This window comes from Polyodon spathula, chromosome 28, assembly GCF_017654505.1.
Source record: "Polyodon spathula isolate WHYD16114869_AA chromosome 28, ASM1765450v1, whole genome shotgun sequence".
Taxonomy (NCBI): domain Eukaryota; kingdom Metazoa; phylum Chordata; class Actinopteri; order Acipenseriformes; family Polyodontidae; genus Polyodon; species Polyodon spathula.
In genome coordinates this window covers 1026593-1049586 of record NC_054561.1, presented here as the reverse complement: position 1 = coordinate 1049586, position 22994 = coordinate 1026593, and the positions used below count along the sequence as shown (strand labels likewise).

The following is a 22994-nucleotide window of genomic DNA, read 5'->3' as shown; positions in this document are numbered from 1 at the left end:
GAAATTTTGTTTTGTTGCTGTAAGCAAAGCGTTGAGCCCCCCCCCCCCCCCCCCCCCCCCGTGAGGTGCGCCTGCGCACTCGGAGGCTCTTGAGTCGACCGGAGAGCAAGGCTGTAGGTGAGACCGGCAGAGACATGGGGGGGCAGCTGCGGGGGGGCACCGCGAAACCCAGACCAGGGGTACAAAATACCAGCCTCACACCCCCAGGAGGGGTGCGCTGCTGACCCGTAGAGAGTTCAAAACGCAGACAAAAAAAACCAGTCAAAATAATAATAATAACGTCATGTGTTTTTTTTATTTGGAGGGGGGGGGGTGGGGGGGGTAGAACCGGTCTAGATTTTACCTCCTTGTCGCCACTCACCTCAGGGCGGCGAAGAACAAAAGAGGGCTCTGACTTCCTGCTCCAATCAGCGGCTCGACGACGACGACGACAAACAAAAAAGAACCACAAATAACACGTGTTTGTTTGTTTGTTTGTTTGTTTGTTTATGTTATAAGGCTGGTTTTTGTTATAAGGCGCGTTTCTCTCGTTGCTTAGTGCGCAAGGCTGAGGAGACGCAAAATGGAGGCTGTGTGGAGCTGTGTCTGAAACGGGGTTATAAAGACAGGATCGGGGGCTGCGAGCAGGTAAGAGCAGGGCTGCGTGATTTAAACACGGAGCCAGGCGAGGGGGGTCCCCGGCAAACCCTTCAGGGATGATTTGAACCCTTTCTGAAAGTCGCCAGTGCTGCGAGTGTATGGCTTGACTCCTTTCTCCTCTCTTCGCAGCGCCGAGTTTTTTGAAGAACGCAGATCTTTCCCACGGACATACCCGCGGACCCACCCAGGCTTGTGTGCAGAGCGGGTGGGGAGGAGGAGGAGGAGAGGGGAGTGGAAGGAGCTTCAAATCATGACTATGAGATCCACGGTGTTTAAACCGGGAAGCCTCAAGATCGAGAGAGATTTGAACCCGGAGAAGCTCGACTTTGAAAAGGCGCAAAGCGGGGGCTGTGCCGCTTCTCCAGCCGCCGCCGCCGCCGGTGTCAACATCAAGCGAGAACCGGGCGAGCTGGTCCTGGAGCCCGGCCACGGTGGCGGCTTGCCCGTCGTGCTGGGCAACATCCACAACAGCGCCAACCCGCACTACCATAGTAAGAGCCGCAAGCTGAAGGAGAACAACGCCAATAGCAATAAAGCAGGCGGCCGGACCCTGAGCGGCGTTGCCGGGCTGAACAAAGCGCCAGGGGTGTGCTTGGGTCTCGGGCAGGAGGAGAACTGGATGAGTTTGGGAGGGGTGAACAACAGCAAGCAGATGGGAGGCGACGGCGCCCAGGCCAAGAACAGAAATGTATTCGTAACGGGACAGACCGAAAACAATATAAAGACTTCGACTGCGGGGTCCCCGCTTAACTCGACTGCTAACATTAATAGCAACCCGAGAGAGCTCGGCGGTACCGAGGCAACGGCGGGCGGAGCGGGGTGTTTGGAGCTGAACATGGAGGGCAGGTGGAAAAACGCGAAGAAGAACCCGAACCACAGCCCGACCCAAGCGACCTGTCTGCGGCAGATCCTGCTGCTGCAACTGGACCTGATCGAGCAGCAGCAGCAACAGCTGCAGGCGAAAGACAAAGAGATCGACGAGCTGAAATCCGAGAAGGAAACGGTGCGCAAAGGGTTCATATAAAAGGTGCACCGGTGACGGTTAGAGACAGGGGCTTGTTGCCAGGAGGTTGCAGGTTCAGTCCCAGCCGCTGACTCGCAGTGTGGGACCCTGGGCACGCCGCCGAACCTCCTTGTGATGAGAAATGAAACAAACGAGGTGCTGTTGGAAGTGACTCAGCAGCGGCTGTGCTGCGTAGCTCGCCCCCTAGCGACCAATAATAACAACAACAACCGAAACCTGCCAGTTTCACGAAGCCCTGCCAGCACTCCACCTGTTTAAAAAACAAAGATCTGTGTTTACTTTGTATTTTACATTTTTATGGAAGCTAATTGGATTTAGCAGATTTCAGTTAACCTAAGGTGCCAACGAAAACAACCAGCATTTAAAAATCTGGTTAATAATAGTAATAACGATGATGGGGTGTCAGGGTCATGTTTATTAGAGTAACTGATATGCAGACGCTAGGTGTAGCATTTAGTGAGGTCTGGCAAACAGACTGCTGCAGCATTACCAGCTGAGACAAAATGAGTCTAATCAGTCTGCTTGTTAGTAGAACCAACATGCTGTACCAAACCTGCAATAGAGATTTTCTATAAGGGTACAGGGATGGAAATGAGACTCCCGTTGCACAGCAGTTTCACCCCTTCCAGGTTTTACTACCAGCTTGATCAGCCCCAGTGTGTCTGGATAACAAGCTCAGGTGTGTGTCTTATTAAACTCCTAGTAAAAACAGTAACGGATCAAACTGCTCTGCAATGGGAGTCAATATTTCCATCTCTGTAGCTATACCAAGGGAGCTCAGAAAGCCTGGACCTTTGTAAATAAGCGAACCTGTTTCTTGTTTCCCTGGCAGCTGCTGGCTCGTATGGAGAGGATGGAGAGGAGGATGCAGTTGGTGAAGAAAGACAACAGCAAGGAGCGGCAGAAACTTTTCCAGCCTCTGGAGCTGGAGGGACTGGGGGTGGAGTCGGAGCACAGCGAGAGGGAGGAGCCTCAGGAGGGAGGGGCGGAGAACCCGCAGCTCCCCTCCCCAAAGCCCACGCCCTTCGGACGTGGGGGGCACAAGCGGTACGTCAGGCAGGGATGGCAATAAGACTCCTATTGCAGAGCAGTTTTACCCATTCCAGGTTTAACTGCAAGCTTGGTTAACCACAGTGTATAGGGAACAAGCTCAGGTGTGTCTTTTTATTATGCTCCTGGTAAAACCAGGAATGGACCAGCTCCTGTGCAGTGGTGTTCTTAATTACATCCTTGATGTGAGTAATTAGGAAGTGGGGACTTTACTCTGTGAAAGAGGAGCGTAGATTGTGGACAGCACTTCAACAACGGTTGCATTTTAAAGTTTGCAAAACAAAGATCATCGCAGGGGAAAAGCAGTTTGTTCTTAGAAAGCGCCTTGCTGTGTCGGGGGCATGATGTCACCTCGATCTGTTTCAATCCCGCAGGAAGTTTGGTTTCTGGAATTCAAAGACTCCGGTCAAGAAGCTGACTGCAGAGTTCACGAAAGCCAGGGGCAAGACCCCCAAGTTCTCCCTGCTGAAGGAGTCCGAGGCCGGGGGGTCCCCTTTCCAGTGGGAGCTGCGCAGCAAGGAGACCCCTGAGAAAGCGTGTGCAGCCGGGAGGGTGCAGGGAGACGCCCCCACAGCGCTCAAGGGGAGCCCCGTGAGCCCGCAGCCCCAGGAGGAGCCCCGCAGCTCGGGCACGGAGGCGGAGGAGCTGCCCTTCATGTCCACCACAGAGATGTACCTGTGCCGCTGGCAGCAGCCGCCCCCCTCCCCGCGGCGCAAGACCGCCAGCAAGAAAGAGGAGAGCGTAGCCAGTGAGTCGCACCCTCCCAGCAGTGAGAGAGGGGATAGCAGGCAAATCATTATTGCATGCACTCCTTCAATCTCACTCGGTCACTGTCACTCACTCTCTCACACACAAAACATTTTGTTTTCATTTTTTACATTTTTTTTCTTCCACACTGTTCTCCTGCCTTAAGGCTGCTACACACCAGCAGCGATGCTGCAAGCGAAACTGTACAGAATAGAGCCTGTATACCAGGGGGGCAATGGAGCGGCGCCAGAGCCTGTATACCAGGGGGGCAATGGAGCGGCGCAGAGAAAGTAGGGTTGAGTGCCATTTTTTGAGATTGACAGTCAGCTGGGGCATTGAGCAATCAGTGAACAGCTTCAATGCACGCGGTCCGGCAGGGTGAAGCAGTCTCAAAAATGACTCGGGGAAACACCCAGCGCTTTATGACAAAGGGCATCAATTATAGGTAGAGATTTGAAAGGCTACACGGGAGTCCTTTTCAGTGGAACTTTATCAGCCTGCTCTGTGTGATTTATTGCGTTAGAAGTGGACTCTCAGAAATCAGGTTGTTTTGATTTTGTTTGTTTTTTCCCCTCCCCCCGATCTCAGTCCCGTCCTGGAGAGAGCACTCTGTGGAGCCCTTGAAGGAGGTGGCTCCCCCTGATTTCATAGAGGTAAGACAGGCTTCTGTTGCAAACAAGATAACAAACCAGACCGCAGTAATTCTGCAATCGTTTATTTATGGGTTTGTAAAAAGCTTGGGGCTGCGTTTTTGAATAAGCAAACCAATTTATTGTATTTTTTAGTATTTTTTCTGATTATGATTATTTATTTATTCTTTAGTTTATTTCTTGTTTTTGTAAGTTTTTATTTTTATAGTTTTTTAAGTAGTATTTATTTTAGTTTAGGTTATATTATTATTTAAGCAGTATATTTTAGTTTATTATTTGTATTATTTATTTATATTTTTTGTGATGTTTTATATTAGTATTTTTTTTTATTGAAAAGTTATTATTTTATATTGTGTTTGTTATTAAGTTATAGTGTTGTTTATATTTTACAGTTATTTTTTTTAGTTTTTTTGGATTTTTCTTTATATTTTTAGATTTTTTTTTTTTATTAGTATTATTATTATATTTTAGTATTAAAGTATTATAGTTTATTTTTTTATTTGTTTTATATATTTTATATATAAGTATATTTTATTATTTCTTTTTTTCTTTGAGTATTGAGTTTATTTATTTTATCTTATCTATTTGTATATATTATAGTTTATTATATTTTATTTATTGTTATAGTAGTATATTAAGTGGGTTATAGTGTGTGTTTATTCTTACTTCTTAGTAGTGTTTTAGGTATTAGTATTAAGGTTATTTAGTGATTTTGTTTATATATATTATTTTTATATTTATATTTTTTTTATAGTAGAGTATATTAACCAAATTAAAAAAAAAAAAAAAAATTAAAGTATATTTCTTTTTTCTAGAATTTGGATGACGGCGTCTTTTTGAAGCGTCACGCGAAGCTGGAATTGGATGAAAAGAGGAGAAAAAGGTCAGTTCATTAAAAAGAAAAATCTGTCTTGATCGGCTTAGTCTGTGCCCAGCCGGGATGTAAAACTCTGCGTGGGGAATTTCTAAAATCCTGTCGCTCTGAAATTTAGTCCCATGCAAAAACGGCCACTTTTATTTGTATCAAACCATAGGATTACCTTTACAAATAAGTTCTTGAGGCGAGTAATTGCATGTTTTAATTCTGTGAGCTTTGTGTGTGTGTGTGTGTGTGTGCGCGCAGGTGGGATATCCAGCGCATCAGGGAGCAGCGCATGTTTCAACGGCTGCAGCAGCGCATGTACAAGAAGAAAGGCATCCAGGAGTCGGAGCCGGAGGTGTCCTCCTTCTACCCAGAGACTGACGACGGTACGAGGGAGAGGGGAGGCTGGGGGAAAGGATTGATGAGAGGGGAGCAAGGGAAGGCTCTGGTCGGGAGAATAGAAAAAACATGCTTTGAAGTGCAAATAGTTTGCCTCTGCACATGAACTCAAAGATCAGATGTGATATTCTTATTTGTTTACATTAATTCTTTGTTGTTTTTCTTAAATACTGTGTTTTGTCTGTGTCTGTGTCCAGTGGAGTCCCTGATGATCACCCCTTTCCTGCCTGTCGTAGCGTTCGGACGGCCCTTGCCGAAACTCACGCAACAGTAAGTCCCGCCCCCTCCCCTCTTATTCTGTTTCATTGGTTCTGTGGCTTCCAATCGGCAGCCTTCTTTCTCGTCACTTACCCATTTGGAACTGCGGGGGTGGGAATAAGACTCCCATTGCGTTTAACGAGGAGTTTAATGCGATGCACAGCTCCGCTTGTTCAGGTAAATGGGCCTTCACGATCTTGTGGGTACTCTAAACCCCCCACACATCAAGAAACAGCTTTTGTTTAATTACAGGAATCTGTGGCCTCAAACGTTTGTTTGAACTAGTTTGTGTAACTATATTGTTCCTTTTTATGTGTTGCTCTTTGAGTGTGGTCTTGCCTCTACTAGATAAGCACTGTGAGGTCCTGCCAGCACTGGAAAGGTTAAACAGTGGGCTGCATGCCATTGTGAGGGGATTCAGAAGTCCTGGGGGGTTTGTGGAAGGCACTGCTATAGGAGCGTGATGATTGAGAACAGTTTCAATGTTCGTAAATTTTATATATTTCAAGATGGTATCCTGGGGCCGCAGAGGGGCTAATGAGAGTTTCACAGAAACAGCAGTCTTCCAAATGCAAGTACAAAAACACCAACACCCTTCTTTATGTTTGAATAATACATGTTTGTGTGTCAGTTATTTTATTTCACTGTCTGCTGCAGCTGCGTTATCCACAGCTCCCAACAGGGCAAAGTTAAATTAAATATATGGAATATATAAATAATAAAAGCCACGTAAGGGACGCCTCAATCCAGAAGTCTGCCCCCCCAATACGTTTTCATTCCCGTTTTCACAGCAGTTTGATCCGTTCCTGGTTTTACCCCGAGTTTAATAAGGCACACCTGAGAGTGGTTGCCTGCACACACTGGCTGATCAAGCTGGTGGTAAAACCTGGACTGGGTGACACTGCTGTGCAACGGGAGTCCTATTTGCATCCCTGGTTAGTTACATAAAAATGTTTTGCTGTATTGTTTCTTTTTAACTTAAAGCCATTAAGATTTATTTAACATTGGGATCCAAAATGACTAGCCCTGCTTTTGAAACGACAAAAAGTAAAGTCCACAGTAACACAACGTGTTTGTTTTACAGGTTGTTTTCTGCTTGCATTACACCATTGAAAGAAATAAATAAATAAAACCAGTCGTCAGGCCGTCAAAAAACTATAAATCCCTCCAATGTTTTGATTCAAACACAGGCTCCCTTGAGAAAGATATGCACAACATATCAAAACGCTGGCCAGCTGGCTCTGAGCTAAAATATGTCAATATAATTTCCCCAGTTTTCCCTCTGTCTCCCTGCAGGAATTTCGAGCTTCCCTGGCTGGATGAGCGAAGCCGCTGTCGGATCGAGATGCAGAAGAAGCAGACCCCGCACCGAACCTGCCGCAAGTGAGGAAGAGGCTTTCTTCATCTCGTCCTCGTCCTCCTCACGCTGTTACACTGAGAGAGGGCTCGTCCTCCTCGCGCTGTTACACAGAGAGAGGGCTCGTCCTCCTCGCGCTGTTACACAGAGAGGGGCAATTTATATATACAAGAACAAAGCAGAGAACATGGCCAGCCTCTTAAGATGACAAACAGCACCACATGTGACTTTAATTTAAACTATACAGAGAACGAGCAGCCGCTTATATAGCGGATATTTCTCGCTGTTCAGGAGAGAGTGAAGGAGCGTTGTGCCAGCCTCGCTGTCTCCTCCACTCTTGCGCTGATAAAGCAGCCCGGATTTCATCTTAATGTCTTCACGGGAGCGACAGAGAGACTGCAGAGAGCACTGGGGCGCCGGTTCGGGTCTGGCTTCGTTTTTCTTTGTTTTTTTTTTCCTGTGCTTTTTCAGTGGTGGTTTTAAAGGATTTAAAAAAACATAAATACTGTAAAGCCAGTTTCTCTTCTTGTTAAGCAGAAAAACATCTTGACTGGAATATGAAAAGGAAGAGGCGGCCAGCCCCTCTTTGTTTTTTAATTTTTTTTTTTTTTTGAAGCACCATCTATGACCCTGCATATCAGATTTATTTTTGTTAGTGGATTTTCAGGCTTGCTGTTTTGGGGTATTTTGCTGTTCACCCTTCAAACGGATCTGTTAAAAGTTGATGTTTAATAATGCACGCATGCACCCGAAAACAAAAACAGGGCACTTTGCAAAAAAAAAAAAAAACAGACTTTGCAGGACCCCCCCCCCCCCTTAAACATCAAAAGTGAACCTTTTGAGCATGCCGTGTCACTGCTGTTGCAGGATATATGAAGCTGTCGGTGTGTGGCTTTCTCTCTGCTCCTCACCGCTGCGAATCTTCTCAAGTTCACTCCACTGTCTCGAGGGTGGACCGCCTCCTCGGGTAACGGCATGTGCGGCCCCTCCAACCCGCAGTATTGTCAGGATTACCTGTGTCACTGCGGTAATAGACGCAGTCGCTATTGAGGAAAATGAAGCTGAGGGGTGGGGGAGCTATTTGCTACCGTTTTACCTGCAGTCAAGGTAAATTCCGAAGTTTGGAATAACTTTGGAATCCGTTTTCTTGGTCCTGGCTGCCCTGTAGGGTAAGTCCTGCAGCACGTACACGCTTCACAGCCGGTCCGGAGGCATGGTTCTGTTTGACGCACGTGTACACTAGCTGTGTGCATTTGTTTTGACGCATTGATTTTAATGTAAATGTCGCTGTCCTGGTGCCGGTCTCGCCATCCTCTCTTTACCACGATGGAGAGAAAACAAACTGGAGACTGGAGAGGAGGGGGGTGGGTGTAAATTTGATCACTTCTGTAAATAGCTTTGAGAAAAACATCGCTGTAAATATATAGACAACACCTGTCTCATTGTTTTGTTTTTTTTTTGTTATTATTTAAAAGTTCGAATTCTTAAAAAAAATCTTGAGTGTTAACGTTGAGTATTCATATTTAAAAAAAAAAAAAAAAAAAAAAAAAAAAAAAAATCTGAAAAAAAAAAAAAGAAAAATCGAAAAAAAAATCGACAAAGGAATTGTTTTTTGTTTTGTTTTTTTTGTTTTTACAATAAAATGGAAAAATAATTTGAATGCCTTCTCTGTCTCGTCAGTTTTTTTTTTTTTTTTTTAATCTTAACCTGATAAAGGTTAAGCAAGCTCTTTGTTTATTTACTGTATTATTGTCCAGATTGTGTGAGATTCAGCTGGCCTGCGTACTGTCCACGCTTAAATAATTTGCAACTGCAGTTCAGGATCATATATCCGAGATAAACCATCACAGCTTCTGTTTACTGTTTTTAATTGTTTCAATTCAAGCAGAGACAGGCATTATGCAGTAATGATATTCCAGATGTCACTGTGTTTAAATTTGCACTGCAGCCTTCTCAAGTTCAGCTGTGCATTTCCCGATGGTTCCACTAGGGGGCACGCTCTCCCAGTTTTTAGATGACAGGCGTTATAAATACAGCCCACCTTAGCGTCTATATAAAGGCAGGCTTACAGCTTTACCAGAACGTGAGAGAGGAAATACCACGTATACCGCTTCAGCATTCCCCAAAACACCTTGGCCAAAGTTGTGGCAGCTTTTGTAATGACTGTATGTCTGCACTGTACCGAATAATGCCAGTTATTGGCTTCACAAAGACTACATTTCCCAGAACCCAACACGTCACACGGCACCCCGCTCGCCAGGCGGTGCTTGTCGGGAGTTGTAGTCTTCTCGTCGCTCCTCTTCCGCCCATAATCCCGCGCGCGGCCGGTGGTTGATGCCATTCGGTTTTTTTTCCCAAGATGGCTGACAGGCGGCGGAAGCGCGCGTCCCAAGACAGCGAGGACGAGTCCGGTTCCGGTACCGAGAGCGCGGGGTCCGGGCCGGCCTCGGCGGAGAACCGGGCCGGGGTCCCCGAACCCGTGGTGGCGCTGCTGCCGCCGCAGAGCAGCGCCCGGGTCAAGGCAGCCCGCCAGGGCGAGTCGGAGTGTGTGAGTCTCAGTCCCGGGTTTTTATTATTCTGTGTTTTAAATTTCGGATTATTAACGAAAAATGCACAGAGTGAGCAGGACGAGTCGAGACCGCCGAGCCTCGGGTTACCGTTATAAACAACCCCACCCGCTGCGTGCCCAGAGCAGCAAGCTGTAACTGGGGGGGCGAGGGGGGAGCACAGGAAAAGAAAGTAAATAAATAAAACTGTGTCGGTTTCTAAACAAATACCCGGCATGATCACGTATTAGTTTCACAGATAGTAGTTTTAACAGTAATCACGGGTGTCTTTTGACGTCTTTCTCGTATTTAGATTTGCGGTGCTGTGTCCCCAAATAAAGGGGTACCCCTAAACTGCAGTGTTACTGCTGCACCCACTTTGAAAACCAGGCGCCCGACACACACAGTGCAGCGCCTCTCATCGGCCAGGGATGTGCTGATCTGCGCTCCTTCAGCACCGGTCTGGTTCGGCCATTTGGACCTCCCCTTTAATCTGCAAAAAAAAAATATATATTTACAAGAGCCTACATTTAAACAGGTTTTTTTTTTTAATGTTAAAGTAAACACGCGTCATAACTGTTTGTTTGTTTTAAAATTATAACACCCTGAGTTTTAGGAGGAGCTTGATTAGCCACAATGTATAGCCCACAAGCCCAGTTTGACTGACTCCTAGTGAAACCAGGAGTCAGTCAAACACACTCCCATTCCTGATGCACTTTTGGGGGAGTTATTTCCAGGAATGGGCCATGCTTGAATGTAACTGCTTTTTATTTTTCACTCTGCAGGAGAGTGAGGATGGTATTGAAGGCGATGGTGAGTATGCTAGCTGATTTGAAAATCTGTTTTTTGGGGGGGGTGTAATTCTCGCTTAACCAGTGCTAGACCCCTGGTAGAAATAACCAACACTCCCCAGCACCTAGGGGCTCATTGTGGATGCTGTTGGCAGTCATTTTAGACAAGAACTTGGTAGGGTTATGAATTATCTGGAGTGTTTTCAACAAATGTATCCTTCCTGATGATTACCAGTGATGGCAGTAAGACTCCTATTGCACAGCAGTATCACCCAGTCCAGGTTTTACTACCAGCTTGATCAGCCCCAGTGTGTCTAGGTAACAAGCTCAGGTGTGTCTGATTATTAAAATCATGTGAAAACCAGGATATGGATCACACTGCTGTGTAACGAGGAGTCTTATTCCCAGCCCTGTTTCTGTTCACTGTATGTAACCTTTTCTGTTTCAGTCCTCGTGTCTTAATACTTTTGACCACTGAATCCAGGAAATATAACCAAAAAAAACCCTCTTGCATATTTATTTACTTTTTGGGGTTTTTTCTAATTGGTCAGCAGGTGACAGAGATGGTCTCTCATATCAGTGTGACATTACATGGAAAGTATTAATAATATTGGGACCTGCTTCTCATTACAGCTGTCTTGTCTGATTATGAAAGTGCAGAAGAAAATGGCTCTCGCTCAGAGGTAGGTTGATCAAACTGTCCCAATAACAGATAAGATAAAAAGGACACCTGCCCTGTTTTGAATGCGGGGGACAGGACTCTGTCCTGCTTCAAACCCACAGTGACAGCTTCATTCTTTATCCTGCAGGAGGAGGAGGAGGAGGAGGAGGAGGAGGAGGGAGGGCCAGGAGGAGAGACCCAAGCGGCCAGCAGAGAGCGTGCCGGTTGCTGGAGAGGAGCAGGGAGAGGGAGCAGAGGAGGAGGAGGAGGAGGAGGAGGAGGTGACAGAAGCAACCCTGAACAAAGAGGTGAAATCTGAGGGGAAGGAGAAGACGCTGGAAGGGGAGCGGCAGAGTGGAGATGGACAGGTACTCGCATACCTCTCGCACGCTTCCCCTCATCGTGCAGTAAATGTATAAACAAATGTATATGTTCTCTGTGTGGAAAAGCTGCTATATTTACCTAGTGTACAGTAGTATTGCCAAAGCAATTGCAGCACATAACAAGTGAAACAGCATATTGTATATAAAAACATCAGTATTGCTGAAGTTTTGCAAAATGAGATAGAATAAAAGTACGGAAAAGTACAGATTAAAATAAATAAAGCAAGAATATGTTCATGGTAAAGTAAATATTTGCAGTAACAGTAAATAATAATTTCAATAATAATCTCTGTCTCTGTCGTGAAGGAGAGCACAGAGTCTCCGGAGAGCAAGCCTGAAGACGAGCCTGGGAAGAAGCTGGACGATGACGAGGATCGCCAGAACCCGGCGTATATCCCCCGCAAGGGGCTGTTCTTCGAGCATGACGTGAGGGGGGCGGCGCAGGAAGAGGACATGCGGTGAGGGGGGGGGCAATGTAACTCTGGCTGCGTTTAGTGATGGTCATCCAAAACGAGCCTTGGCATTTGTAAGGTGATTTCAGTGCACCTGTGATCTGCGAAGCTGTGTGTAAAGTCCCTCGCTCCCTCGCTCCGCAGGCCGAAGGGGCGTCAGAAGAAGCTGTGGAAGGATGAGGGCCGGTGGGTTCATGACAAGTTCCGCGAGGATGAGCAGGCGCCCAAATCCCGTGAGGAGCTCGTCTCCGTGTACGGCTACGATATCCGCCACCCGAGCGGTCCCTCCGACCTCCGACCCCAGCGCTCCCGCAAGCCCAGGTACCCCGCGGCACTCCCCAGAGGGGGGGTGAGGACACAGCCACTCCTTCAGGGGCAGCAGCTTGAAACCTGGTTCTGAGACCTAGTCTGAGGCAGCATTGCCGTATCGAACTGTAAACCAGTTGTATGGTGCAATTGCAGTTACGCAGCTGTGCCAAAGTTTAACTACAATCACATTTTAAATTGCAGTTCGTTCCGAGTTCCACTCCAGATCGTTTACTTAACAGTATTTCTTTCCTCTAATTCCAGGTACAGTGTCAGCCCTCCCGCTGAGAGGTGGAGCGAATCAGAGAAGCCGAACCGCAGTCAGTGGCAGTCCAGCACGAGCGGCAATATCACCAACCATCACCACCCTCCCCCTCCCTCACCACAGCCGCAGCACGGCGCGCCGCAGTCCTCACGGCCTTACGGGGGGGTCCGCAACTCCACGGGGGGGTCGGGGCGCGTCGCCCAGCAGCAACCGCGCACCTTTCAGAACTGCAGGGCTGCCCGCAGTAACTCCCCCTCCTCCCCTTATTCACCGCACAGAGAAGAACGCACGACTGCCAGGCTTGTGGAACAGCAAAGTAACCGCGAACGAGAGCGCGCCAGAAACTCCAGCAACAGCCAGCGCGCCCGCTCCGAATTCCAGCCGCGCCAGCATTCTCCCAGCGTGGTGGTGGAGGAATACCGGAATGAAGGGAACGAGGAGGAGGAGGAGGAGTATTCCAGACAGTCCCAGGAGAGGGATTTCCCGGCTCAGTCCCGCAGGAGGGAGGAGGAGAAGGAGGAAGTCACCGTTCACACGGACATGGTTTTCCCAGCCAGGGATAGGGATGGCCCCTCTCCCTCCCCTCTCCCTCTGGCTCCGGCAGCTCCCGAAAGGACTGTGGAAAAGAAATCGTATTCCCGAGCCAGGAGGACCCGGAATAAGGCCTTGGAGATTGGGAAGCAGGGGTCGGTGGAGGAGACCCTGCCCCCTCCACAGCCTGGGGGGGCCCAGCCAGACTCACCTGCTCAGGTTAGGGGTTCCGGATTGATCCGATCCACACTCTGTTTCGTTCAGAGCTGTTTTAAGGGTCCAGTACAGCGTTTCATTTAATGTGGTAAAAACAACAATACATGGTTTGGTAATTTTTATTGAATCTGCATAGCGCCACCTGTCTGCCGCAGTCGTGAATCATCTCTCTGGTAAGAGAAGGCTGTGTTTTATATGAACTGTTTCAGCACTTGAGAGATGGAAAGAGGCTACCCTAGGAAAAGGGTGCTGTACTGTAGCAGTCAGTCATTCCTCGGGTTAAAAGTCTGTGGTAATGTTATTGCAGCACGCGCATGCCGTCATTACTAGGCGTGTCGCGGATCGTCGTTTTGTTGATGAGTCGTGATGCTTTATTTACGCAGTGTGTGTGCAAATAGAGGTCTTGTATAAGGTGATACAATACTGAGTTGTTAGAAGACAGGTGTTTTTTTGTATAAAGCTGGTAAGAATATCTCTTATATTTTTGTCGCCATTAAAATAAGGGGCTGTTTTGTTAAGATCATATTTGATTACATCATGCAAGCAGCCACTCTGGACCGGACCGTGTGTCATATCATGATCTGCATGTCGCAATGTGTAAGATATCGTGACACGAGTATCGTGACAAGCCTAATCATGACTTGGTGTGTCGCACTATTGAGAGGCATTTTGAACCTCATTTTTGTGTCTTTTGAGGTTCTGCTGTAATTATTTTTTATTTTTACTCAGATTATTATGATATTTCTTTCTGTTCAGGTGCCCCCTCCTCAGATGGCCCAGCTGACCCCCCCAGGAGTGAAGGCAGAATCCTGGGAGCCCCCCCTGGAAGGGAGCGGTGGGGGGCTGGAGCACGAGATGTCCCGCATGAACCTGGGTGCGCATGAGAGCTGGACCCCGAGCCAGCCTCCCTACATCCCTGGAGAGATGAGGGGTGAGTGGGGTAGGGTATTCTGCTTTCCTCTCGGTCCTGTGAGTCTGTGGCTATTTTTTTTTAATACAAATTTTAAAAAATCATTTGTCAACGTGATTTAAAAAAAAAAAAAAAAATTTAGTTAAGGTTGATGCTAAGAGCTGATTTTCACCTGCAAGTCGCCTTGGACTTTGCAAAGTAAATCAAATCAGCATTTACTGGAGATCTGTGCAATATATTACAGAAGCATGTTTTAAAAATGAGTTTGCTCTGACAGTGATACTCTTAGTAAAATCTTTTCAAAATACAATACACCTCCAACCCAGTTTCCCTAACTTTTTGTGTTACCAAAAATATATATATATAAATGAAAATAGATACTAATAACAAATAAACATACTACCAAAAATAAAAAATACTACAAAGCTACAAGATGATGAGATGATGTTTTTATGACGGGAATAAGATATTCAGCCCAGCAGAGCTCGCGGTTCTTCTGTAGAGTGGTGTGTGTAGCAGCTAGAAATATCAGAGGGCATGAAGTCTACATTGGCAATAATGTACTGCATTTCAGAGATAGATCTCATCGGGGAGGTCTGTGTGTGTGTGTGTGTGTGTGTGTGTGTGTTATATATGAGAATTACTTAATGGGTAATTGTTGCAAGAGTGTGTTGTCTCGTTTTCAATTCTCTCTCTCTCTCTGTCAGGCATATCCAGTCAGATGCCCCTGGGAGCCTCTCATCAATACGGCAGGATCAACGACATGGTGAGTTTAATAACTGTAAGAAGGAAATGAAACCCAGTGCCAGTTTACACAGCGCCAACGCTAGCAAGTGGTTACGTTACCTTTTTGGAACTTTTTAAATTTATTTTTGGTCCAGATATTTTGTGTTTCAGGCTGAGCGGAGGTGTGCAGAACTTGGTTTAAATATTTTAGCTGTTTTTTTTTGTTTAGATTTGTATTTTTTGTACTTCATAAAGTTCTCTCACTTGTCTCTCTCGGGCTCTCTCTTGCTCTGTCTCTCTCTCTCTCTTGCTCTGTCTCTCTCTTGCTCTGTCTCTCTCTTGCTCTGTCTCTCTCTCTCTCTGTCTCTCTCTCTGTCTCTCTCTCTCTCTCTCTCTCTCTTGCTCTGTCTCTCTCTCTCTCTTGCTCTGTCTCTCTCTCGCTGTCGCTCTTGCGCTCTCTCTTGCTGTCGCTCTTGCGCTCTCTCTTGCTGTCGCTCTTGCGCTCTCTCTTGCTGTCGCTCTTGCGCTCTCTCTTGCTCTGTCTCTCTCTCTCTCTCTTGCTCTGTCTCTCTCTCTCTTGCTGTCGCTCTCTCTCTCACTCTGTCTCTCTCTCTCGCTCTCTCTCTCAGGGTGTGGGCAGAGCGAAGCGTTATTCCTCCCAGCGGCAGCGCCCAGTCCCGGATCCCACAGCAATGCACATCGGCATCATGGAGGGACACTACTACGACCCGTGTGAGCACCTCTCCCCCTCCCCCCACACCTCCCCCAGTCACGGAATTCAGTGACAAGCCGTTCCATTGGAAGTCTGTTATTTGTGTGCGTTTGTTTTTAATCGTCGCGTCAGACTTCCAGTCCAGGTTCTCTTTCAGTAGCTCCTCTTCCGATTTCTCTAAAAAAAACAAAAAAAACAAACAAACAAACAAAAAATATATATAATAATTGTTGTTTTGTTCTGATAATGCATGTTGCAGTGCAGAGAATTAAAAAGAGCAATTAAATAAAATGATATGCAGTTTCTGCAGAGATGTGTGCGTGCAGGTGCATGTGGGGATGCAAGCTTAGGGGACTAACAGTTGATGCATGTTTGACCCTGCGTGTGTCTCTCTCTCTCTCTCTCTCCCCCCACTCTCTGTCTGTCTCTCCTCTCTCATCTCTCTCTCTCTCTCTCTCAAGTACCCTTCCAAGGACCAATCTACGCTCACAATGAGAGCCCCGCCCCTCTCCCACCGCAGGGGATGATGGTCCAGCCCGAAATGCACCTGACGCACCCAGGTGAGCGGTATCACACGCGCTGGCCTGGGGGTCCCACGCAAGTCCCCACAGGCTGCCGGCTCTGCTGGTTTTATTCCAACTTAAGCTCTCGATTAACATTAATTGATCTCATTATTTCTTCAATTAGGTTGTTTATTATTACTTTTTCCCTCTGTTGCAGGTCTGCCCCCTGCCCCTCTCCCCAACCCTGGTCTGTACGCCACCCCCCCTGGGCAGCCCCCCCCAGGACCTCTCCTCGCACCTACGTACTACTCCCCCCCGGGGGTCATGACCTTCAGCAACACAAACTTCTCCTACCCAGCTGGGGCCACCCTGCCCCCCATGTACCCAAACCCTCAGGTAAATACACCCCCTCACACCCCTGGGGGTAATTTATGTGGGGGAGTGTGGGGGTGGGGACCCCAGGTAAATACACCCCCCTCACACCCCACCCCTCAGGTAAGCACTGCCCAAATTTTAGGTTTGCAGGTTTTCCAGTGTGTACTTGAGTTTGAGATGTGATTTAAATTTTTTATGGCCTACAGAAAAATCAACACGCGTGTAGTAGCACGCTGTTTTCTCTGTGGATGACTGTAGCTGTAATCTCTCTTTCTCTCTCTCTCAGGTGTATGGCGGGGTCACGTATTACAGCACAGTTCAGCAGCAGGCTCAGTCCATACCCTCCCCGCCTCGCAGGACCTCCCAGCCAGTCTCCATCAAGCCCCCTCCCCCCGAGGTCCGGCACTTGCTCCCGGAGTAGAGCTCCCTGCTTTTGCTGACCTTCTCAGGGGGCAAGTCTCACTGCAAATACCACTATATACAAACACACTGGGCAGGCTGGATTCACTCCCACTACACACACACACTGCAGGCTGGGTTCACTCCCACGCACACAAACACACACACACACACACACACTGCAGGCTGGGTTCACTCCCACACCCACGCACACACAGGGTAGGCTGGGTGCACGCCGACGCACACACACACGGTAGGCTGGGTGCACGCGCACGCCCACGCGCTTATTAAAATATCTTATTTTCCGGTGCTGTGTGAGTAGGATGTACAGACGCAGCTGGTTTTAGTGATGCCTTTTTAATGTTCTGGACAAAAGCTTGAGTAGGATTGAGACATCATTAAAATACAAGTGTGAACATCATTTTAGATCTTTTATTTAACATTTAATCAAGAAACTACCAAACTGTCTTGCGAAGCGTCTACCGGAAGCTGTAACAATAGGGAAGTATTTCATGTCAGGTGTCACATTTTGTCAGTTTTGGAAAAGCTGCAAAGCGGTGTGCAGTTCAATATGTTAGCGTAACGTTATTCAGTGTCAGTGCATTCTGTGGGGTGATGCAAAACGTTTGGCCAAAGCTGTACAGATTATTTGTGTTGTTCATGTTTAAAAAGTTTGTTTCAGTAATGAGGGACAAATTTAAACTGTAAGATTATTTTGTACACTTCAGCAACTTAATAATGTGTGTGATTGTAAAAATAAAATGTATTTATTTTTTCAGGATGTGGAAAACTGAAATAGTAAATGAGATTGGCAGCCCCAGCACTGGGCAGAGTTCTTTCAGTGTGGACCGGACCACCCCAGGCAGAACCCTCCCACCTGTGCAGTCTCGTTAAAGCTGGTTCAAGATTGCTGCACGGTTTTGCTTTCCTTGCATTGTATTGCAACAGCCCAACACCCATTTATTTATTTAAACAAAAAAAATATATCGGTACAAAACAGCGGCAAAAACTATCACTACCTTTTTTAAGGTGCACATTTTGTGTGTATTTAATAGCTAACATTCAAATGTGTGTCAAGAAGATCAAACTCTTCATTTCTGACTAACGAAAGAAGACCGGTGTTAACTGAAATAAAGGACAGCATTTAGCTTTGTGACGAGTCCGTCCCCCGTCCCCCCCAGTATTACTTTAGCATCGTGTTGCACAGGCACGCTCGTGTATTTGCAATTCTTGTCTAGTTTCTGTTTTTTAGGTTTTTTTTTTTAAATATTATTTATTTATTTATTATTCAAAGAAGGGGGGGGGGGGGGGGGGCAGTTACTGTCAACCTGAAAACTGTAGGTGTCTTCATTTTAACCAGGTTAATAGTATTGCAATATAAGAGTATCTTTTTGTTAATATTTGAAATAAAAAACTATATATATATATAGTGTTTAAAGAGAGAATACTGTATTCTTTCTCTGCCTTCAGGTGTAGTGTTATTGTGACATCGGTCAGAGGGACTTGATTCTCTCTCTAGACCTGGTGACACTGTGGGTTTAGTTTTATTTTATAGATGTGTGAATTTGTAATTTTTTATTTTTTGAGGGGGGCGGAGTATTCTTGAACAAAATAATAATAAAAAAAAATGTAAATCTTGTGGGGTTCTTTTTTTGTTTGTTTGATTTTCCCCAGCTACTGTATTCATATATTTATTTTTTGGGGTAATCTTAAATGTGACCCTGTTGTATTGAACAAGATATGCGAGTGGAGAGAAATGAGGGGGAAAAACAGCCAGCTGGATGGATTGCAGTCAGATCTGTTCAGAAAACACCAAGCCCATTGTGAAACACTTTTCACCTTGTGATTGACAAGTCACCTTTTAAAACAAATGTTTTTATATACAATGTATGTAGATCTCAAAGCAGTTTTAAAACACAGGGCACACACACAGGTGTACTAGCAGTGTGTTATGAAACAGTACGTTCAAATAGGCGCACCATGCCAATGCAGGATGGTGATAAATTTATATATATATATATATATTATATATATATATATATATATATATATATATATATATATATATATCTTTCTTGCTAAACAATTTGTTAATCTAAACTGGTGGACCAAATTTTTTAGAAACATCCCCGTAGGGGCACGTTGCTTGAAGGAACTTCCAGCGCTTCGTCGTACCAGGCCACAAAGAATTGCCTCTGAGGACGGAGGACTCCTGCCATTCAACAACATAAGCACACTCGTGTTCTCCCGTTATGGGTACATTTCCAAGTTTTTGACGTGATGCAGTGTTAACAAATACTTTCACAAACTTATATATATATATATAACATATATATATATATATATATATATATATATATATATATATATATAAATGTGTGTGTGTGTGTCTCAGAACTCGGCTATTTGCGTAGTCTACTGGAGCGCTCTTCTTAGTTACTGGATCTTAAAATGCGTATAACATTTTTTTTTGCGTGGAGTAAATACATGTTTTTGGTCGTCACGTCAGTCATTACACTTTTTTGCAACATCCAGTGAGCGGAGTGAGTTTGAACAGAAGTTGAAGTTAGAAACGGCTGGGATCGGAAGCTGCTTGTAGCCGCAGGGGTCGACTCTTTGCTGACTCACTCAGCTGTGGCTGCAGTTTTGTCTGATTATTATACATTTTTTTTCTCCTATATTGATTGTGTTAGATGTTTTTTGCCGCGATAGCGTGAGTCTCTTCACAGGTCGTCCTCGCCAATGACAATCTGTTCTCGATTGACTGGATTAATACAGGCTGAGATCGTGTGAATACCTTCGCGTGTCACAGCAGTAGAAATGTAACGCTACGCGTGACATCCGTGATCATTATTATTATTATTATTATTATTATGACGATGATGATGGTGTATAGTGCTTTGGTTTTAGTCATCGCTTCATGGCGTTGGTTGTTTTGCCACCTTTTTGAACCCCGAACACTTGACCCTGGCGGTGCTGCTTCGCACGCTTGTGGGCTGCCGTGGAGCCTGATTAAATGGGATACGCCTCCATTTAAAACTCTCCTGCTCTTGAATGTATCATTTTAACTGCTGCATGAGCAGTAAACCGGGAATGGGCGTTCGTGTTTTACGCGTCAGTGTGCGCAGTACAGTTACAGGGATTGGATAGCCTTGCATGATTCTGTCACGCAAAACCAGAAGCGTGTTTCACATGAAAACAGTGTCCCTGAGGGTCTCTCGTGGTAAAGGCACGTGTATGTGGTGTGCAGGGGCCTGGTAAAGGCACATGTGTGTGGTGTGCAGGGTTCCCTGAGGGTCTCCCCTGGTAAAGACACTGTGTGTGGTGTGCAGGGGTCCTTGAGGGTCTCCCCTGGTAAAGACACTGTGTGTGGTGTGCAGGGGGTCTCGGTAAAGGTGTGTGGTGTGCAGGGGTCCTGAGGGTCTCCCCTGGTAAAGACACTGTGTGTGGTGTGCAGGGGTCTCGGAGGGTCCCTGAGGGTCTCCCCTGGTAAAGACACTGTGTGTGGTGTGCAGGGGTTCCCTGAGGGTCTCCCCTGGTAAAGACACTGTGTGTGGTGTGCAGGGGTCTCAGAGGGTCTCCCCTGGTAAAGGCACGTGTGTGTGGTGTGAAGGGGTCTCGTAGGGTCTCCCCTGGTAAAGACACTGTGTATGTGGTGTGCAGGGGTCCCTGAGGGTCTCCCCTGGTAATGGCACGTGTGTGTGGTGTGCAGGGGTCCCCGAGGGTCTCTCTTGGTAAAGGCAAGTCTGTGTGTGATGTGGAGGGAAGTCTGCAGTAAAAGGGAGAGCAGGTTACTTGCTGTGCCGAGTTGCTGGTCTTTGCTGTGGATTCCATAGGGAACAATGGTGCTCGATTAGGGAAGCAAAGAGGTCCCCTAACAGCTGGGCTGCTGCACTAAAATATCAGACAGTCAATTAAGAGGAGCAGATTAACGCGACCATCAATCACTGGATGACTGGTGAGTCTTCCTCATTAATCTCCCAAGCAAAATGACTGACAAAATCTATCCAGGCTTTTCCATGATATAGAGGGGTTTTGTTTTTTTGTTTTGTTTTTTGCACTAAGGTTTTTTAAAAGGAATTGAAAAATATGTAACAAAAATACATAAACTTTTATTTACTGTTTAAAAAAAATGTATTGCATTTTATTTGTTTTTTAAATATAACTGCAATCATTGCATTTTCCTTTTAAAGTTAGCAATTAAAATGAGGAATGCTTTTAATTAAATTAAATTAAATTAATTAATTCCTTTAACTTAAATTCAGTGAAAAATGTTTCAACCAGAAGTCCTTTTCCATGTCGTCACATTTTAAAAACACGGCTCTGTTCTGAGCTGCTACCCCTGCAATGCCACGGCCATCAGCAAGCTGTAATTGAAGTCGGACACAGCACTGGGCACCAGCTACGAGGCTGGGGGAAGCTTTGTGTTTAATTGCTATTTGGACTGGCTCTCAATGGCTGTGCTGTGCAGTGGCAAGGCTGCTCACTCCTGTTGATGAGATCGGAGTCTGATTACGACAAGCACTGCGAAGCTGCCTCCGTCACACAGCAGAGGAGGCTGGTGATTAATCCCAAGTCACTGTATTAAAAACAGACTGCCTGCTCTTTCTTGATTTGCATCAGCCGGCAGATCCGCGGGGAGTTTAATCTAAACCATGGAGAACACAGGCTAGCTGTAATCGCCCCATCAGATCTGCAGGGATGTTGCACAGAGACAAAGAGGACGCACATGTCATTTCTAATAGCCTTTTTTTATTTTTAACATTCTCTTTTTGCTGCTGTGTCTGGTGGCCTTATTTTGCTTCAATTATTCAGAGCGCTTCTGGGATCTGTTGCTCAACCAGTATTTATTTTTTCTTTTTCCCTCTCTCTCTAAATCTTCGTTTTTAGTGTATCTGGCTTCCATCTTGCTTTGAGCTTGTCTGGAGAACCCTAAGTTTGTATATAAAAAACCCACACCATCATCAGAAGCAAGCTGTACTCCCTACGATGTTCAACCTTTGATGGGTTTAATGAAACCCTCCTTATTGAATGTCTTGTTTCTATTTCTTTTCATGTACGATTGAATGTCCCCATCACTCTGGAGGTGTAGTTCATTTGCAGAACAAACTCATTGGAGTTTCCATGACGATTACAAACAGGTAGCTGTACCAGCCACTTTGTACAGCTGTGTTCTTTTACAATCAAGGTCAAATATTAACAGAGAGCGAGGGTGCGGCTGCAGGGGAAGCACAGAATTCACCTTGTTTTTCACCTTAATCCCTTAAAAGAAGTTTACTGTGGTAAATTTGCACGCCCCCGTTGTTCACCATTTCTTTTAATTTTTGTTTTTTTTTAATGTGTTTTAATACCATACCAACCTGTGCTTTATTACACTTTGCTATGCATTTGCCATGGTCTTGTTTTTCACAAGGTACAGCTCGTGTTAATCTCTATCTGACCTGGGGAGAGACGTGTGGCTGCACAGAACAAGCTGCAAAGATAACGTTCAAATTACCCCTGAGAGAGAGAGAGAGAGAGAGAGAGAGAGAGAGAGAGAGAGAGAGAGAGATCCTGCAGTGGGTTATATAACCAGGCCTACTAGTCTCCCTCTCTCTCTGTCTCTCTCTCTCACTCCTCAATTAAACTGTTTTTTTCATGCTCTCTATCAGTTCAATTCAAACGCTCTTGATCGGCATAGCACGTCCTCCAGTGTTTGTATTTCCTGCGCTATCTTTGGCAATGCTTCCATGACTTGTTCAGGGATAGAGATCCATCAACAACAAGCAGGGTGCAGATGTCTGAAAACGCTTGTACTCTCCACACCCCCTCCCTGTGAAGGAGGAGAACAGTCCCGGGGCACTAGTCAGGCTGTTGCATGTTGCTTTTTTTGAGGGGGGGTTGATTTTCTATTAGTTTATTTCACGGGGAGGGGTGGCAGTATTTAAACAGGTGGAGTCTGCTGGCAAAGAGATTAAAGCCGATGCACTGCAGGTGTGTGGGTGCGTCTGTCTCTGTACACCCCAGCTCAGTAGAACCGCCCTGGGCTGGAGGGAGGACCCTTTCTCTTAGAGGAGATTGAGGGAGCAGTTCAGTCTACATGCCCCAAGCCTGCCCTGGATTGGAGGGAGCACCCGTTCTCTAGGGGAGATTGAGGGAGGGAGGGAGCAGTTCAGTCTCCATGCCCAAAGCCTGCCCTGGACTGGAGAGAGCAGTTCAGTCTCTGTGAGATTGTGCTTTCCCTTTAAGACCA

General features: G+C 46.1%; 2 protein-coding genes across 5 annotated transcripts; both read left to right on the top strand.

The window, feature by feature from the left end:
• The first annotated feature begins 516 nt into the window (after window positions 1-516).
• On the top strand, window positions 517-8497 carry LOC121301836 (male-specific lethal 1 homolog). Of its 4 annotated transcripts, XM_041231462.1 has the most exons (11): window positions 517-627; window positions 769-1642; window positions 2496-2710; window positions 3088-3461; window positions 4049-4113; window positions 4926-4993; window positions 5234-5358; window positions 5569-5641; window positions 6139-6204; window positions 6926-7049; window positions 7084-8497. In XM_041231462.1, the coding sequence occupies exons 2-10, from the start codon at window positions 890-892 to the stop codon at window positions 7014-7016; spliced, it is 1830 nt and encodes a 609-aa protein (XP_041087396.1). In that variant the 5' UTR covers window positions 517-627; window positions 769-889; the 3' UTR covers window positions 7017-7049; window positions 7084-8497. The 4 variants fall into 4 exon arrangements, with proteins under 4 accessions (XP_041087396.1, XP_041087395.1, XP_041087398.1 ...); XM_041231461.1 differs by having other exon boundaries at window positions 6926-8497; XM_041231464.1 differs by lacking the exon at window positions 7084-8497 and having other exon boundaries at window positions 6139-6200; window positions 6926-7010.
• An 823-nt stretch (window positions 8498-9320) lies between these two features.
• On the top strand, window positions 9321-17721 carry LOC121301850 (protein CASC3-like). The gene is made up of 14 exons (XM_041231509.1): window positions 9321-9534; window positions 10318-10345; window positions 10957-11006; window positions 11224-11352; window positions 11674-11825; window positions 11964-12140; window positions 12390-13140; window positions 13894-14068; window positions 14755-14813; window positions 15403-15505; window positions 15947-16045; window positions 16206-16384; window positions 16650-16815; window positions 17542-17721. Exons 1-13 carry the CDS (start codon window positions 9346-9348, stop codon window positions 16782-16784), a joined length of 2226 nt encoding a protein of 741 aa, XP_041087443.1. The 5' UTR covers window positions 9321-9345; the 3' UTR covers window positions 16785-16815; window positions 17542-17721.
• The last annotated feature ends 5273 nt before the right edge of the window (window positions 17722-22994 follow it).